The sequence below is a fragment of the Homalodisca vitripennis genome, chromosome 6 (genome assembly GCF_021130785.1).
Source record: "Homalodisca vitripennis isolate AUS2020 chromosome 6, UT_GWSS_2.1, whole genome shotgun sequence".
Lineage (NCBI taxonomy): Eukaryota > Metazoa > Arthropoda > Insecta > Hemiptera > Cicadellidae > Homalodisca > Homalodisca vitripennis.
The window spans coordinates 135,045,221-135,064,391 of NC_060212.1; the positions used below are offsets into that span (position 1 = coordinate 135,045,221).

At 33.4% G+C, this 19,171-nt stretch overlaps 1 protein-coding gene across 1 annotated transcript in view; it reads right to left on the reverse strand.

The window, feature by feature from the left end:
• Window positions 1–1,023: 1,023 nt before the first annotated feature.
• The window catches only part of LOC124364942 (cyclin-D1-binding protein 1 homolog), a 39,852-nt gene continuing 21,704 nt past the window's right edge, over window positions 1,024–19,171 (reverse strand). The window contains exons 5-6 of the mRNA XM_046820781.1: window positions 13,823–14,116; window positions 1,024–1,348 (exon numbers count right to left, since the gene is read on the reverse strand). Of these exons, the coding sequence (XP_046676737.1) occupies window positions 1,154–1,348; window positions 13,823–14,116 (489 nt within the window). The 3' untranslated portion in view covers window positions 1,024–1,153. The remainder of the gene's footprint in view (window positions 1,349–13,822; window positions 14,117–19,171) is intronic.

A 19,171-nucleotide genomic window follows, 5' to 3' on the forward strand; every position in this document is an offset into this window, starting at 1 on the left:
TAAACAGCTGATTACGTCATCCGTCCACTTGCTATAACTATTGAAAAAACAATCTCTGCTGATAGGAAAGATTCTGATGTTTGCAATGGTGCCCGAATCACTTTGATACGAGTTTACATACTATAATAAATGAAATAGTGACTCCATGAATGGTGGTGGTAATCGCAGATTGCCAACCACCGCAGGACTGTCACCGACGAATAGTTGTTGATTGCCAACACTAGTGTTAACAATGTCAAACAATGAACGCTCCTCCCCCTCACTTCAGAAGAGAAGACGGCCTTACCCGGAGTCGACCTGACTACAGCAAAAAAACTTGCAGTACTCACTACGCCGCCGTGACCTTAAACGGTCTGTACCACCAGCAATCGAAAACACATTCATCCCAAGTAAGGTAACGTTCAAATACAGTTTAGTTCTCATTTCATGGCATCATAAATACTGTATAGTGAGTAAATTTAATTTAATGAGATTTTATTTCGACTACTCACTCTAAAAGTATATGTGGGATCTGTGTACTTTAAAACTGTTTTGGCTTATAAACATTTGTTATTTTAGTTATATAACACTTAAATATTTTGCACACTTGCCATTTATAATATTTCCTGTCAAAAAAGTTACTCCCATTCTAAAAAAATTTTTTTTATATTTGTAAGAGCGTCAATAAAACTCATATTATTTTTGTTAAAAAAAAGACATGAGAGACAATTTTTTAAATAAGAGCCTTTTCTCTCTATGGTCCCATAGTTCATGTGCTTGCAGTGAACTCCTGCCATTCCTTCTGAACATACTTATCAGTTGTATCTGTAGCTAAGCTATGCCATCATTGAACGTATTTAACATGTATAAAATTATTGAATTGCCAGTCACCTGTAAAATACATAAATTAGCTTGTATTTTATATGAGTATTTTTAAATGAAATAAATATTTAGTTCGGTATTAGTAGGGTTTCCGATTTAAATATTTAAGTTCAACTTTAAGGATATACAGGATACTTTAGGTGAAAACTGGTAACAATCTTCTTAGAAGTAAATAACTTTATTTACAAGTACTTTTTCCAGTTTCGTACAAATTGTAAAGGTATTAGCAACATTTGTAAAGGGTTTAAATTGAAAAATAAAAACACAAAACTTTCATTTCCTGACCTAGAGCTTATGTAGGTTCCGTTGTAAGTGTAAGATTGCTAAGTTGTGGCAAAAGGCCTGCAACACTGGGGTCCAGCTTCTTGTGGTTGTGGCTGATGAAAAGTAGGAGTTTGTTGATAACATCTTTGTTGATCGCTTGCTTGAAGTGAAAGTTTTCCACAGTCATCAACATATTGCGGAGCAGTGCTGCCAACTTTCCTGCCTAAGAATAAATACTTTGTTATTGTACTATTACAGTATATATAATTATATTTGATTATAAATTGATAGAAAACTTTCAACCTTTTTATTTAAATATCACTAACAGTTCAATAAAGAGAATTTCCAATATTTTCTTTCTTTATTTTTAATTTTCTCAACACTCGTAAAAACTCGTCATAAGCTACCTAGTTTTATTTTGTAAATAGATAATTTAATTTAAATTCACAGGAAAAACCACGAAAACACAATCTGTTACTAGATAAAGCAAACAGAATCTATCTACTTATGTAAATCAATAATAACATTGTTCTGGAACTTAAAATATTATAAAATTTTGAGGATTTTAAGATTTAAAAATACCTATAGGGTTATGTACATTATGTATATACAATTTTCAAAATGCAAACTTAAAAATTAAATATGCTTCCACTTTGAAAAAGTCTTCTAAATTAACTAAGACAATAATGTTTAACTTTCTAAATATGTTATAAATAATCTTTTTGCCATCAGTAAAATCAATATTCCTCATTTTAGTCTTAGAATTGTCACACATTAGATTCTTTAACTTTCAAGAAAATTTAATCAAGCAATGTGATTTGCAAAATTAAAAAACAACAAATGTTAACAAAGTTTGAATGTGTACTTCTATCAAAATAATTAAAATCATATTAAATTTAACTATTTAAAACAGTAACTAACAAAAATATATAAAAGCAAAATTATTCTTCATTTTTTAAACTTCAATATACTATTGAAGCTTGTGCAGACTTGATCAAATCCAATAATTCTAAAGTCTTATTACAATTTTTAAATACCAGAATACAGAATACAGAAAGCTTTATTCATGATCATCAAGAACAGAATAGTTGTCAATCAATAATAAAAATAATAAGTTATGAAACATAACATTGAAAGAAAAGAACAAAAATTAACAACAAAAACATTACAAGTCAGGTACCTAATTTATAGCACTAAGTTTCGAGGATTGAGGCCTACTGTCTTCCTCAGGGGTAAGAAACTGAGTACATGGAATATGATTAACCAAAATGCGGTTATCCTATAAGAATGAATTTTTTAAATTAGTTACTATTCAGATAAAATAATTTTAAAACCGAAATCTGCTAACAGAAAAGTTTTTATAAATCCTTTTATGCATTATTAGAAAATGAAAAATTCTGTTTGACAACAAAACGTTTTTTAAGTGTGTTATGGAAGTGAACAAGTCATAAATAAGTACACTCCTAGAAGCCAGACTTTTTGTCTGCTGTAACAATGTTCCTGAACATGTGCTGAAATATTGTTTTATTTTAACAAATAAATATGTACTATTTTTTAAACTTTCCAATGTACTTAGATTGAAGATTCAAGAATATTGTTGTAGTGTGGAATATCATTAACTTGTTTCGCTTTATCAATTAAAAACATTTTCAGACTAAAAAGTGAGTACTGACTGTATGCGCATACATGTGCGATGTCACTGCTCAGTGTTTAAAATTCATACTGTAAGCAAGTTTTTAATGGTTTTTTACCTTATCCAAAATTTCAATTATATGGAACAGGCTTGGTATGTTACGTTTTTGTGGTTAATTACGGAAAATCGGGTCCCTAGTATACAGTATTATCCAACCCCTCTTGAACAGGCTACTTAATCATACATTAGTTAATCAGGAGTTAATCATGCATTTAGAATCACTATATCGATCTTAAGGTTCATTTCCACTATGCCTCTGGTTCTTTGCAAAATTCCTTTTGCAACAAGTGACTTGAGGTTTGCTCCATACACCTTGTCACTGTGTTTTCACTACCTATTTAGAATTTAGTACAATTCTGCCTGAGCAATATGTATGAGCCGCTGTAACCATAATCATTTAAGCCAGAACAGAAGAAGGAAAAGAATTATACCTTATTATTGCCTATCAAAATATAATTATACCTTAATATATTTTGGAATCAATAATAAATACTAGGCGGAAGAGTGTTAAATGAAATTCATGATCTTGATAGAGGCCAAATAAAAAAAATTTCACAAGGATGTCAATCAGCAATTTTTTGCTTTATAGGTGTATTCCACCCTCACGGGTCAAATCATGCAAGCCATCACTATGAACAGCATCCCAGTTGATAGAGGAGAACTTTACGCCTAATGCTAACTGGGCGTCATCCTGGGAATCATTCGATGGACGGAACAAGTTCTTGATATCCGATCCTACGAAAGCAGCGGGTGGCTTGGAAATTCCTCAAAAGGGATGGGTTTTATTGAATCGTTTTTGAACTGGGGTTGGGAGAAGCAATCACTGGAAATTTAAGTGGGGTATTACTGACGACCAGACATGTGATTGTGGCGCAAACTCTCAGACAATGGAGCACATTGTAAACGACTGCCCTTTGCGATTGTTTTCTGGTGGTCTGGCTGGTCTAAGTGGTTTAGAGGATGGGTCTCTAAACTGGCTCAGTAATTTGGATTTAGCTTTGTGACGGGAGATCTTAGTATTATTTTTAATTTATGACTCAAGAACTTTATTCTTACGTACTTTTTAATAATTGTAATTTTTAATTTATTTATTTATGGATAGCTGCCTTTGTCCCCCATACGAGATATATATATATATATGTATATATATATATATATACCCTCATGAAGCATTTGTGGGAGATTTTGCATTTTTTATAAAATAAAGTTTTGTGATTATGCAATTTGCATTTTATGATCATGACTCCTGGAATCCAAAACCACCATAACCCGACAATGTATATATATAGTATCAGACTAAACTTGACACAGATACCAAGGTATTTGCACATAGCATGGATGAGTTTATTAGCCAATCTTAACCAAAAAAAGGTTTCAAAAGGTCAGCTTTAAGCCATTGTGCAAATATTTTAACATGACTATTTCTCAACATATACAGAAATTGGCACGTTAAAAAAATATTAAGTAATTTTAAACAACTTTTTTATTCAAGCTTATTTTTTAATATCTCAAGATGTGATTTTTCAAATTTAGCAAATGGAATGGTTACCTATAAGTTGATATGTATCATAGAGCAAAACAAAATAGTTTTTGATGCTCAGTTTATTTTCAACAATGTTAGTATTTAGAGATTTTAATATTTTGTGTAGTTTTGAGATAACAGTACCAGAAAAGTTCGGAAAGTATACAATATAATTGATTGTAAATCTAACGTACGGGTTTTATAAAAATATATATGCTGATCTTTGTCTTATATGGTTAAAATAATAATAGGTTTCTAAATATTATCTGTAAATAAATATCATTTGTACTACAAGTGTTGTACAAATGAAATGTCTAAACTAGTAATACATTAGTTTGACATTTTTAGATGACTGCCATACATGAAATTTGCTTTTCTTATGTCTAGGTCAGAAGGGATATTTTTTATCAAAACCAAGATGATGTCAAAGTGCTGTTACATATTTCATTTGTTTACGATAGAAATATGACTTTAGACCCTTGATTTTATTGACTGCGCTTTGATAATACAAACATCAACGTATATGTAGGTATCAACTGTATGCACATAAATGTTTATTAAATAAATGATAATGTATATATCAAAGGAAGTTTCTGAGTTACATCTCAGTATTTTATCCAATTTTTAATAATCAACCTGCGTTGCTCACCATAATTATGGTCTTTTATGGTAATCATTAGTATGTCTGTGATTTTTTACATACTCTATTCCCTATTATTGATCGATAAAAAATAAACAATGTACTAAATGAGAAGTACTATGCGGCTACTTCCGGTGAACTATGCAACTACTTTTAAGGCATCCAGCATTGCAAATGCAGGTGCATGAAATGAGGCGTAGCAGAGACGAACCTTAACCTATCTATTCATTTACGATTAAGATTGTTATTTAAAAAATGTTGATGCATATCTAAGTACACATTACACCAAGCATGTCTAGTCCTGATCCAGAATGGATTTCATAATAATTAACTGAAAATATTAATAATTCCATAATTTCCCTTGACATTTCTTCTCAAGCCATGAAATTAAAATAAAGTTGAAAAGAAAATAGTTTATAATGGGCTAATTTATATAATATGCAAAGTAAGTTTGTATGGATTGGTAAAATAGGCAGATTGATGAGAAACAATGATTGATTGGATGGTATATTGATAAAACAATGGACCAGTGAGTTTAAGTGGTTTGTAGGAAGTCAATTGTAGGATAAGAGATAGAAAGAAACCCTTATGTGATCTTCAAAACTAGTTATGGTATCAGCATAATTTGGCACAATTTTATCTGATGTGTGGACTATCTGTACAGAAATTCACATTTATACTACTTTACTGCCTTAATTTTAATGGACTTTGAGTAAAGTATAAGGATTTTAGTTTTGAAGACAGTTTTATAATTCTGCATGTAGTCAGACAAATATTACAGTACAACAACAGGATGTATTGATGATATTAATAAATATTTCTATGCAGTAAATTGATGTCAGTCTTTTTTTTTGTCTTTGGATGGCAGTTTTGAATCCAACGTATTTTGCTAGTGCTAATAATTAAGCTGATCTTCTTAGTTTCATTGGTGTTCAAGTGCTCTAATGTTGGATTTATCTCTTCATTTTAATCGAGTGAGTGCAACAATATTATAATCTTTAAATATGCTTTGCTAAATATTTCACTATTGATTAAATTAAAACAACCTATCTCACTAACATTGAATGTGCAGGATAGCAGACGATTACAAATTGTTGCTTAAATTGTCTTCTTCTTTTATAGTCATAGACTGTGAAATATAGAGTGTATATTAGCCCAGCACGTCTTTTATGCATGATGCCTACAGTTTGCAATTCGTATGAACTGTGCATGTAAGCTACTTTATCACCGTGTTGCCTGCATGTTGTCTTACATATTTTCTAGATTCAATTTTCTAGGTGTTCAATTCTGAGGTGGACTGAGTAGCTTCAAATTGAACGTCAACTCATTATAAACTGTAGAATAATATTGACACGTATAAATATCCTCAAATAATAAGGTGGGATATATTGGTCTATACAAGATGTCCTTTATTCCGAATAAGCAAACTTGCACTGTTTGCATGAAAACAGTCCTTGATACTGAGAAAGGTTTACAGTGCGATCATAAATGTGATCAATGGTTTCATGCCATGTGCACTGATGTCACAGAGTCCGAATATAATAAATTAGCTAACGACAGCCGTCGAAAATGGAACTGTGGTCGTGCGGATTGCATTGTTGCTGACCAACACCCCACTTCCCTGCTTATCTCTCAGATGGGTGAGATCTTGAAAAGATTGGATAATCTTTCTGGTGTTCCTGCGGATATCACATCCATAAAGAGTGATATCTCTGCTATTAATGCTACCATTTCTTCACTTGAACCACGTATCTCTGATGTGGAGAAACGGGTGGAATCTATGGAAAAGGAGGTAAATTCCTTGCGTTCCATCAAGTCGCAATCTGTGACTGTTGAAGCTATCTTGGAAGAAACAGCTGATCGTACCCGTCGGGCTCACAATGTGCTTGTGTACGGGGCTTCGGAAAGCGATAGTAAGAAATCTGACTTGAGAATCAAATATGACAATGATTTGGCCACCATTCTGATTAAGAAGTTTTGCCATTCGAATGGCCCTCATCATTTCAGAACTACTCGCCTGGGAGGTGCATCTTCTAAGAAACCTAGACCACTCAAAATAATTTTCGAGAATGTTGGCAATGTCACGGAACTTATGAAGAATTTCAACAAGGATGATCTAGACCAGATGTTGTCCGATATCAGCATTTCCCGTGACAGAACTCTTGCCGAAAGGCAGTTCCTGAATAATCTACGAGAGGAGCTCAAAAGCAGAGTGGATGCTGGTGAACCCAACCTCACAATAAAGTACCGCAATGGTGTACCCAAAATTGTTAATGAGGCTCCAAAAAACTAAATTACACTAAGCGCAATGACCTCTCTATCTATTACCAAAATGTAAATGGATTGCGCTCTAAATTACATGTCTTACGGGAAGCGATTGCAACTTGTGTATATGATGTATTAGTATTGACTGAGACCAACCTTCATGAAGATATTGGAAATGAGGAATTGGGTCTGTCAAACTATTCTATCTTCCGTAAGGATCGTTCGGCCAACACCAGTGACAAGTCGTCAGGAGGGGGTGTCCTTGTTGCAGTCGAGTCCTCTATCAGAGCTACCGAAATACACCCTTCAGCTCAGGGTATTGAAACTTTGTTTATTTCCATCAAATCGTCTCTCTCTTCTCGATTGCTAATCAGCGGTGTATATATACCTCCGCAACAGCCTGCCAATTCCTATGCTCAGTATGCCGACATGGTAGATGAGGTGATTGCTTCCGAGCTTGACCATGAGGACATTGTTCTAGTGGGAGATTTCAATTCCCCTGAAACAAACTGGCTGGATCCTAAGCTTGTGGGGGCTACTAGGGCTTCACAATTTATTATCGATATTGCTTCTACTCACCACTTGGCTCAGGTCAACAGAATATCTAATGCCCGAGGAGTACTTCTTGATCTTGTTTTTAGTTCTCGTTTCCTCCATATGGTGCCAGCTCCTGATCCCCTTTTACCAGTTGAGAATGCCCACCCGGCACTTAGTACCACTATCAATTTTAGAGCTGATTGTAATCATGCCGGTGAGATAACCATCCCTGATTTCCGTAGATGCAACTTGATTGATATCTTCAGGAGGCTTAGCATAAGTATTGGAACCACCTATTTTGATATTGACAATCCTAATGAGTACTTTGACCAATATGTTGATGGCATACACAGGGTCGTACTTGAATCCACCCCATTAAAGACTATTGGTAGACGGAGGTTTCCTTGTTGGTTTTCAGCTGACCTGAGACATCTTGTGGTTAAAAAGAAGATACTTCATAAGATCTATAAAAGTAGCCTTGGACTCAATGATTATAATGAATTTTGCAAGGTTAGAAATCAATGCAAAGCCCTCAGTAGAAAGTGTTATTCTGACTATATAGGCCACATCAATTCTGCAATTCCCACCAACGTTAAGTCTTTCTGGGCTTTTGTGAATAACATGAAGACAAATATTCAGAGTGTAGATGAATATTTTTACGAAGGCAGAAAAGAATCTTCTCCTAAATCAGTATGCAATCTGTTTGCTGCCTTTTTTTCTTCTGTCTTTTCTTCCTCTGATTTGCCACCTTCGCCATTAAACATTGAGTCACCTTTTCATATTTCTACCTGTGTTCTCAGACAAGAAGATGTGAACGCCAAGCTAGCGTCTCTTGATCCTTACAAAGGACCTGGACCTGATGAAATTCCATCTAGTGTTCTAAGATATTGTCATGATTTGCTTGCTCCTCAGCTGACAGTCTTGTTCAACCGTTTGCTTGAACTGGGAATATTCCCGGAGAGGTTGAAATCTAGCTTCATTGTCCCTATCCACAAGTCCTCTGATCTTAAAAACATAAGCAATTACCGTCCTATTGCAATCCAATCAGCTGTTGGGAAGGTATTCGAAAGCTTAGTGTTGGACCAGTTGTCTTTTACATTCAAGAGTATAATTTCGAAGGAGCAACATGGCTTTTTGCCTGGAAGGTCCACTTCAACTAACCTTATTCTATACGAAGATTACATCATCTCAGCATTTAGTGACGGACTACAGGTTGACAGTGCATACATTGATTTTGCTAAAGCCTTTGATAGTGTCAACCATGATCACTTGATTTATAAACTCAGAACCTATGGCATAGATGGCTCCTTGTTGAAATGGTTTAACTCCTACCTTATTAACAGGAAACTTGTGGTTAAGTTTGCGGGTGCATTATCTGAACCCTTTCTGGCCAAATCAGGTGTACCCCAGGGATCCCATCTCGGACCCTTTATGTTTAACATCTTTATTAACGACATTGTTAGTGCAATTGGTCTTAAGTGTTTATTATTTGCTGATGACATCAAGGTTTTCTCTGCAATTACGGGTCCAAATGACTGTCAGCAACTTCAGGATGGTCTCGACAGGATTGAAAAGTGGTGCTCCCTGAATTGCATGAGGTTGAATGTAAGCAAGTGTGCAGTTGTTACATTTCATCGTTCAGCTGACCCTGTTATGATCGAGTATAAGCTGTGTGGTACTGTGTTACCAAGAAAAACTCAAGTAAAGGACCTTGGTGTAATTTTCTCGGCTGATTTACGGCCGGACAAACACATTGACCATATTTGCAACAGAGCCTCTAGAACACTAGGCTTCATAATCCGCACTTCTAGAAATGGCCTTAGCACTAGAGCCTTGATGTCCTTGTACACTGCACTTATCCGCTCCATCCTGGAATATTGCTGTGTTGTTTGGGCCCCTTATCAAGTTGATGATACAGATCGATTAGAGAAGATCCAGAGACGCTTTTTGCGGATAATAGGAGTTAGGCTGGGCTATGATTATATGGCAGCACCTGTTGACACAATAGCAGAGTCTCTTGGGCTGTTGTCCCTTTCTGTGCGAAGACAACTTGCTGATGCTGTCTTCCTGCGTAAACTTCTCACCGGGCAGGTTGACTGTGATGATCTTCTTTCAAGGATTAGTTTCCGCATCCCTGGATCAACCAGATCTCGAGACTTGTTTTTTCGTCACCAGTATTCCACATCCTACGCCTACCATAGTTGTCTGCCTAGACTCCAAAGAAGAGGAAATGCACTGTCTTCGGGGCTGGGATATGATTTCTTCTTTGATTCTGAATCAGCATTAAGAAGACTTTTTAAGTTATAAACTACTTACTAATATTTATTCTTACTTGTTATTGTGTACCAATTAGTCTTGATCATATGTTTACCATATCATGCACTTATTAACATTATTTATTGCGTCCAGTTCACATCTAAGTTTGTGATTTGTAGATTAATTGGTCATTGTTGTTGCTTATATAGTTATTATTAAATATTGTCATATGTTATGTTATTGTTTAAATTATTTATATTGTTGTTAACTTATTTATTTTTATCACTGTTAAATTTATCACACACATCAAATTATTGAATTTTTATCTATTTATTATTGTTAAAATATCATTATTATTGTTATTATTATTATTATTGTTGTTATTGTTTCTAACTTATTTATTTATACATTGTTAAATTTGATGCTTTTTTTCTGTTAGTGTAACAACATAAGTAGATTGGTTGAGCAGTGTATATTGTTAGTTGCTTTTTGTTATTATTTAATTTACTCGTTATTGTTATGGATTTTAGTTGTTTTTGATATTCTTATCAATGTATCTGTCACTTATTTAGACTATCTTGGTAAATTCTCATTGATATAATATAATTATTAAGTAAGTAGTCAAGTATTCTTGAGTCTATAATTTGTTATTGAATGGAAATGGTGTAACCGTTGATACAATAAATAAAAACAAATAAAAACAGTAATTGACAAATTTCAGTTATGTTGGATATACCAAGTGTTTAGCACTAGTTTGCATCATGTAAATGGAAAATTTCATAAAGTAAGCAATCAATTGTGAACAACCACTTCCAACAGGATTTCTTCTAGCTAGTTATTTTTTTTATATAGAGTCACAAAGTAACCAAGTTCTAGAGAGTATGGGATATATGAATTATTTTGGAACTGTTACATTCTTCAGTTTTGCTATCAAAACTCCAAGGGAATGAGCTGTTTATTATTAGAAAAATTATTTATGAGTTATCCATTGTTTTCTTAGGAATTGTTTTAATCAGGCCCACAACGATGCACCTTAGACATCTGTAATAGCGTTGATAATTTTTTTTTAATATTCAAAGAAAGTTCTTTTGGAGCTTTCCAAAAACAGTCTTTATAACTTTTTTCAGTAGAAGAAACAGTGTTTGCCTTTTTGTGTGCACTCTCAAACAGCCAATTGTTTTAGCTGTTCTATTTATTGGTTTCTGATGGTATAATAGGGGATCAAATCTACCAAGACAAACCTTGGGGAACAATGTCCACCTAGTAAACTTATCCTGAACTTCACAGACAAAATATGGGTATGAAATTCAGGAATCAGCAAAACAAGCCTTAAAGTGCCTTCCTGAAGGTCATCCCAAAAGTTTGATATAACAGCAGACACCCTCAATAATATTCCTGATTGTCTTGAGTATAAATCAGCACCAGTAAGCACTATGAATTACATAAACTGAAAATTATAATTTGATTTGTGGGTAGATAAGCAGCAGAATAATCTAATTTTTAAAATGAACACATATAACTAACTACGGAAAATCATCACACTAAGTACCTAAAACTTTCAGCACCATAACTCCTTTTCTGCCTAATTCTTCATATTGACTCTAAGTGTTTCCACTCCAGTTCCGCTCTTCCACTTCAATCCACTTTGCTCCAACATACGACCAACTGATTGGCATTGCCTGTCTAATTTTTCATAGTTATTTGAGTTTGTCAGGCTAAAAAAACGAAACATGCAACCCTGCGTAACAACTGGCCAGTTACTGACTAAATTTGGAGAGTAGAAGAATAATAAAGCATAGGCAATGTTTCCCATCCAAATCTAACAATAGTAGTAGAGGATACTATTAGCAGGTGAATGCCTGGTCCGTAACCTCAAAAACTCTGAAAAATCCCCTCCAATTATAACAATTCAACCATAGGAAAAAAAAACTACAAAAGAAAATTTCAAATACATAAGAAAAGAAAATTACTTGCTCTTAAAAGACATGGGTAAGTCTCTTTCATTTGGCTGCTCGAATCCTAAATTTGGAACCATCTTCCCGTGTCATTACAAATTTATTGTTGCGTTTCTCCTTTTGTGACCAACTCTTGTCATCCAACTCTGCCAAATGCTGATGTAAATATTTCGATATTTCAAAAGGCTTTTGAAAGTAGGCTCTCCTGTATCTCATGCTATGATGATTGGAAGTTTGAATTGTTGTCTCGTTGTTGAGATTGTGCTTTTGTGACCAGCTACATCATCCAACTCTTCGGTAAGCTTTTTTAATTTGACCGCTCTAATCCTAAATTTAGAACCATCCTCGCGTGTCACTACACATTTCTTGTTGCGTTTGTCCTTTTTTGACAAGTTCTCGACATCCGACTTTACCAAACACTCATGAAGATGTTTTGGTACTTCAAAAGATCTTTGATTGTTGGGTCCACTGGATGTCATGCCATGAGGGTTGGAATGTTGAACTGTTTACTCCTTGTTGAGTTCGGATGTTTAAACAGCCAAAAAATTCAATGACCAAAATTATGAATCTCAAACTAGATGAATATAACACAATTGGATCCTGCCTAATCTAGTAAAGAAATCTTAATTACTTCAGAGTACTATCTAGTCCTTATTATATTGAAATTTCAAATGAAGTGAGTAAAATTTAGGAAAAGTATAATTATATGATGAAGTCAATGCCAAATGCTGCCTATACCGAATTAATACAACATTCAAAACCTAATAGACTGTTAGTCCAGCTCAGAAAGAACCTCTCATTAATATTTCTCAGCTTAAAATGCATTACAAAAAAAATAATTTACAAAAACCAATTCTTGGAAGATATTTTCCTACTTGCAGATAATATATTCGACAGAACAGCTTTAATATAGTGTGGGTAGATCAACTTGCTGGTTAGGTTAGCAAGGGTTTATTAGACACAGGAGGATCCAGTATTGTTTTTAGGTTGTAACTTGTTAAAGCACAACATGTAAAAGAAATTATAACCCACATACACATAAATTATAATCATAAAATTCTATAAAAACAAATTATAGGTAAAAAATACATAAAATCTTCAAAATACACAAAGTATAAAAAAGTGTTAAATTATGCCAACAATAAGAACTTGATGACATTGTACATGTAATAAACTGTGAACAGGCATAAACTTGTGATAAATAACCAAAGAATGTCTCCACAAAACAAAATACTCTTTCCAACCACTCTTATTGTGCTTCTACAACTCAAGACATATATCTGCCACAGCCATCATGTTAAACTACTATACAATAACTGCCAAGCTATAATATATTTAGTTAACACAACAGCAGTTGATGCTGAAAATGGAAAAACATTCAAAATCTGTGTGGGATAATACTGAATAAAATTTACCACAGGCAACCACTGCTGATATATAAGTGTGATTTAAAAAAAATAACACTCTCCTGAAGTAGTCATGAAAATATAACTCACATGAAAACTTATCTCATCATTTGAGGTAAAATTACTATTCACAATTTCAAAAAATATATTCTGATAAGATAATAATGAGTATTACAACATTTCCAAAGTGACAAAATGTATTATGTAGTATTATGAGACATTGGCTCCGTAATATTAAGCAATCAACATTTTTATTGCCATAAAATAAAGATCACTGACAAAGTCTGAGAGCTTTCATTATAAATGTGCAGCTTAAACCTCCCTAACAAATTAGTTTGTTGACTTATGTGAGTAACATAGTCTGTCTCACAGGGTGCATTTGTTAATAAAATGTCCCATTAAGATCTAAAGCAAGAAACTTACATTTTCAAGAGCTTTAGGAACATCGATAGGTTGATACAGTTCAGAGACAAAGTCATCCAGTACAGGACTGATGGTGCGGGATGCAGTGGCTGTAGCATCTAACTCTGCACAGTTCTGAGGGGTAGAGCATGAGCCACAATCGCCCACCGCTTTGTGCACCCTCTGAAGGCAGACCTGTGTCACCTTCACCAACCCAACAGCCTTTGTGACCAAGTCCCTCTCAGAGTTCGTCCATAGTTCGGAATTATAAACGTCACCCAGCTCGCTCATCATCTCACAGTTCTCCTCGATCGTCTAAAACAAAAGTTACATTACAGATGTGTATAATGCTATCAGTAGTTTAAAAAATAGTAAGAGTTTAGATATTTATTTATGGTCTCAATGCCCCTCTAATTAAGTTAGCCTCTAACTACATTGCTGTGGTGCTGACCTACTTGTTTAATCTTTGCATTGTCAACAATTAACTTTCCAAGACTATTTAAATTAAATAAGGTGGTTCCTGTACATAACAAAGGCCCAATGGATTCTAATGTTAATTATAGACCTATTTCCATAATTCCTGTAATAGCTAAGGTTTTTGAAATGTTACTTCACAAGCAAATTGTACATTATATGGAAGAAAATAATGTGTTTTCAGAGAGGCAGTTTGGTTTTAGAAAAAACCGAAGCACCATTGATGCTATTCAGGATTTTGTAAATAATTGTCTTGAAGACATTGAAGATAAGAATAGTGATATTTGTAGATCTTTTGATCTGTCAAAAGCCTTTGACACTGTTGACGATACCATCTTAGTTTCTAAGCTTCACTACATGGTTTTGACACTAGTGTAGACTTTTTTATATCTTACCTTAGTGAATGTTATCAGTCAGTTTACTATAATGGTTGTTTTTCTGAAACTTTGCCAGTCCTTCAAGGTGTGCCGCAGGGATCCATTTTGGGTCCTTCTCTTTTTATTCTTTACGTGAATGACCAACCTGACAATATAAATGGCCGAGGCATTGGTAGATACATGTTTGCTGATGACCTAGGTCTCAATGTTTTTAGTAAACTTAAAGTTGAAAATCAGATGTTATTGGACAATATGACTGGTGAAATAGTGAACTGGTGTACAGCAAATAAATTATGTTTAAATCCCGATAAGATTTGTTGACCTGATTTTTGACATTGGTAAAAATGGGCAAGATATTACATCCACCAAGTTCTTGGGCATAAATATACAAGACAATCTAAAATAGTCTACACATACCGATCATGTTGCAACCCGAGTAGCTAAGGGTTTGTTCCTGTTAAGAGTCTTAAGAAATAATGTTTCCTGTGATGTATTGTTAAGTGTTTACTATGCCCATATTTTTAGTCACCTCAACTATGGAATCTCTATATGGGGTAATTCTACATCTGCTAAAAGGCTCTTCGTTTTACAAAACAGGCCATTAGAATTATAAGTAACATTTCTAGTCAAGAGCAGTGTAAACCCTTTTTTAAGAAACTTGGCGTACTAAAATTGCAATCCATGTATATTTTATCCATTTTATGATTGTTGGAAGCAATTTAGATAGATTTAAGGAATTAGCTGCAGTTCATAATCATGATACAAGAAACAAGCATCGCAAGTGTATCTTTAGTTTAACTCAGAAAAGTTTCCAATACCAAGGGATTAAATTTTATAATGTACTACCTAATTTTATTCAAACTATGCCTGTCAATTTGTTCAAGAAACACATAAAACAAATTTTTATAAAGAACTGTATCTACAATGTAGAAGACTTTTTAGATATAGACGACTTTTTAAATTAAGCATGATGTAGTTTATCGACATCTTATTTGATTATGTTTTTACCATTGTTACACTTTTTATTAATGTTTTTGACATAAAAGATTGCATATTGTCTAACTGTGATATAAGTTCATTAATGTAAATTGTAAACTTTGTTACTTAAAACAATTATTATATTTGTTTTTAACTTTTTTATTTATTTATAAATGTGTTTAAGCCGTAATTGTAATGGTTTGAATTTTAAATGTTAGTGTTGAAGGTCTTTGTTTTACTGTTGGTACTTAATTGGTTTTTCCTGTTTTTGTGTATTTCTATTTGATAACTTGTGTATTTTAGTTGATAACTTTTTTTATTTTTAACTTTAGAATAATGTTTATCTTTAGATTACAAATATATCACCCACCTAAAAGAACATAATTGTATTGTAATATAGTTTTTATTTATATTACTTGTTTACTATGTTCATGACAACGTCTATTGTACACTTGTGTATTTTAATGACAGTAAAGCTTCTTGATTCTTGATCAACCTTGTGTAGGTATGCAACAGTAAACTGGATTACTGATTTAAATAACCTTCCTTTGTGAAATACAAGAATGGCTTTTCGTGAAAATGTCTATCCACACAATGTGTTTACATGGCCAAATCAATGTTCATCCAAAAAATAAACTGGCATGCAAATGAATGTATGAATGTATTTATTCCATATCTTTTTCTTTAATTTCAACTTTCATTCACAGTAGATATTTTAGTAAAAGCTATGATCCGTCAACAAAAAATGTTCTAAAATTGCCTGTTAGTGATTTAGATTTAATTTTTAACATTTAATGTATATGCCATTAAATGAACACAATTACACAAATGTCACCTCTAAAAAATTTGTTGTCTAAAAATGGTGGAATACTTCATATTTAGAAAAATTACAATATAATACATAAGAGATCAAAATAAATAGACCAAAATGCATATTGTATTCGTGTATGTATGTGTAAAACTATTAATATTAATCCATGCTGTTTTAATTTTTTTATATAGCCCACTTTTTTGGATTCATCCCTTTAAATAAACTCTGATATTAACTCTAAATCTGGCAATTCAAATTTTTAATAGGGGTGTTTTTATATAATTTCTTAATAAATAATGTATACACTCAAATCATCAAGTATAGCTTATTATATGTTAACCCATGAGGTTGTCTGGGACAGCCTCTGTCCCAGTACACTAGGGTAGTTGATTAGAACATGGAACCCCTGATGTTCTGTGCTGTTATCTTATCTTATCTTTATTTATTTATTTTTTTTTTTTTTTTGTTCTCTTAGGACAAGAAGCTTATAAATTGCACTTAGTCCTGTAAGAACCTTTGCGCTGCTTCCGGAGTGATAGGATATTCAGGATGGGTAAGGTTAGGGAGTAGGGGCCGCCTCCTATCGAGATCCATGAGGAAAGAATTAGGGCACTACATCTCAAAGTCATCCCAGAAGAAGGGGAGGCCAGCTCTGAACCAGCCTCTCCAGTCAAAGTAGGCAGGGGGTGGCACACCCTTGTTGAGGTTAACAAGAACCTCTGAGGTAAGGGAACAAACCCCACCAACTCCAACAGTCATCTTCCACAGTAGACTAGACCTATCGAATTGCCCATGAACCCCAGAATCTCAACATTTGCGGTTAGTGATGTGCCGCTACTGGACATCCATAAGGTTGCCCAGATTGAAGTGGCACATCGGTTTTTGCTGTGCCCAGTGGTGGGTTCAACTGGTAGGTATAAACCAGCCAGAAGTGATCCCTGCTGGGTATCTCTTTATTTATTTACTCAATAGCCACTTAACCTATTTACATCAATTTTTCACCATTTGCTTAGTAAGAGTTACATTAAAAAAAAGTAAAAAACATTGAAAATTGTGATTTTGTACATATACAGATTTTTGTTGTAATATTTTTATGATCTGTTACATAAATAACTTGATTTATTATTGAAAATTGACTTATTATTTTCCCAATTCCTACACCACAGCCAACTAAGATTTAATATTTAATAAACATTTAATTCTGTTTATTTTACAACAGGACAGCAATTTTTTCTTAAAAAACAATAATGTCAAATTAAAGGTTATTGATAATTGATTAATTGAAAAATATATGTGATTGGCTCAAAATATTGGTAATTTAGTTTTCTACAAGGAATGGCCACTTCAAACCAATCAACTATGTAATAAGTGAGCTAGATATGCAATTAACTGGAATAATGCGTGGAGCGTGACCACGAAATCCCGCTGGCTAGCCGGGTCTGTACAGTGCCGTTACTCACGGGTGGCCCAAGTCAAATAATACAGATGCCAAAAGGTTAAAATAAAAATGGAAAAATAAAATATGAAGTATTTATGTTAGTGTTGTTTTATAATACAGCTGTAGCATTTATAAACAAAAACATTTTTATACATAATGTGAGGTAGCAAAAAGTTGCCATATATTGTTTGTTACAGTATTTACACAATTTTTTTGAATAAAAAGTTTAGGATCTTGGATCTGCGGATCTAATCCCTAGGGAAACTTCAATTATAAAATAAATTATCTATCCTCTTGGACGATAGCACACACCCAATCAAAATTTTCTTGAGTAACAGCAGAATGTGACCTTTCTAAATGTTCATCATCTTGAGGCAAATTACAGCCCCTTCGAAATTCCAAATAGTACCTTGAAATTCTAGCATAGGATGTTGCTTCAGAACCTAATGCAACTTAGAGCCATTTGATGCTCTCCTCTTTAAAATGCAAATCTACTTTAAAATTTTTAAAAATCACAGCCACAAAATTGATCTTTCCAAACATACGGCACAAGTACACTGATGAACCAAAGTTGCTGTCAGGTACTGACAGGTTTTCTTATCAGATAAGAATGATAAGACTACTGCAATATGCACTGTCTGCCGTAACCCTCGTATTAACTTCAACTCTAATCAATACATGACTGTAACCATTACGTCATTTGACTCAGATTTAATCAAATTTATTTATTCAGTGTTAAATAATGATTAGGTGAAGTGAAAATACAAATAAAAATTTATTAACCAGTGAATTTTTTCAAAGGAAAGGTAAAGAAAAATTTTGAACAGCTATTTATGTATATAATGTTTTTATTTCAACAATAATAATTCCTCCAAGAGTGCATTTAGCAAATAAAATACAGAAATTAAATTACTCAAATTTTACAGCCTTTATTTAAGCACTTCTGGGTTATTATTGTTAGAAATTTTTATTAGAAGTGAAAAATCAACTTCTCAATGAGTTAAAACCAAAATCTTTTGGAACTAAAATTTTATCAGTATTACACTCTTTTATGAAATTACAATTATACTCATACAAATCTCTTATAGTAAAATCTCCAGAAATATGCTTACACAGCCCTGAATCTTAACCCTGAATTTAAACTTATTATTGCCTGTAGTAAACATTTGCCGTCTATCCAACTCTAAACCCGTATTACTATATTTGACTACCCAAGACCTTTAAAATGATATGTTACAACACTAAAAGTGCTGTTTGAAAATTTTAAGTTATTCCCCACCTCCCCTTCCCCT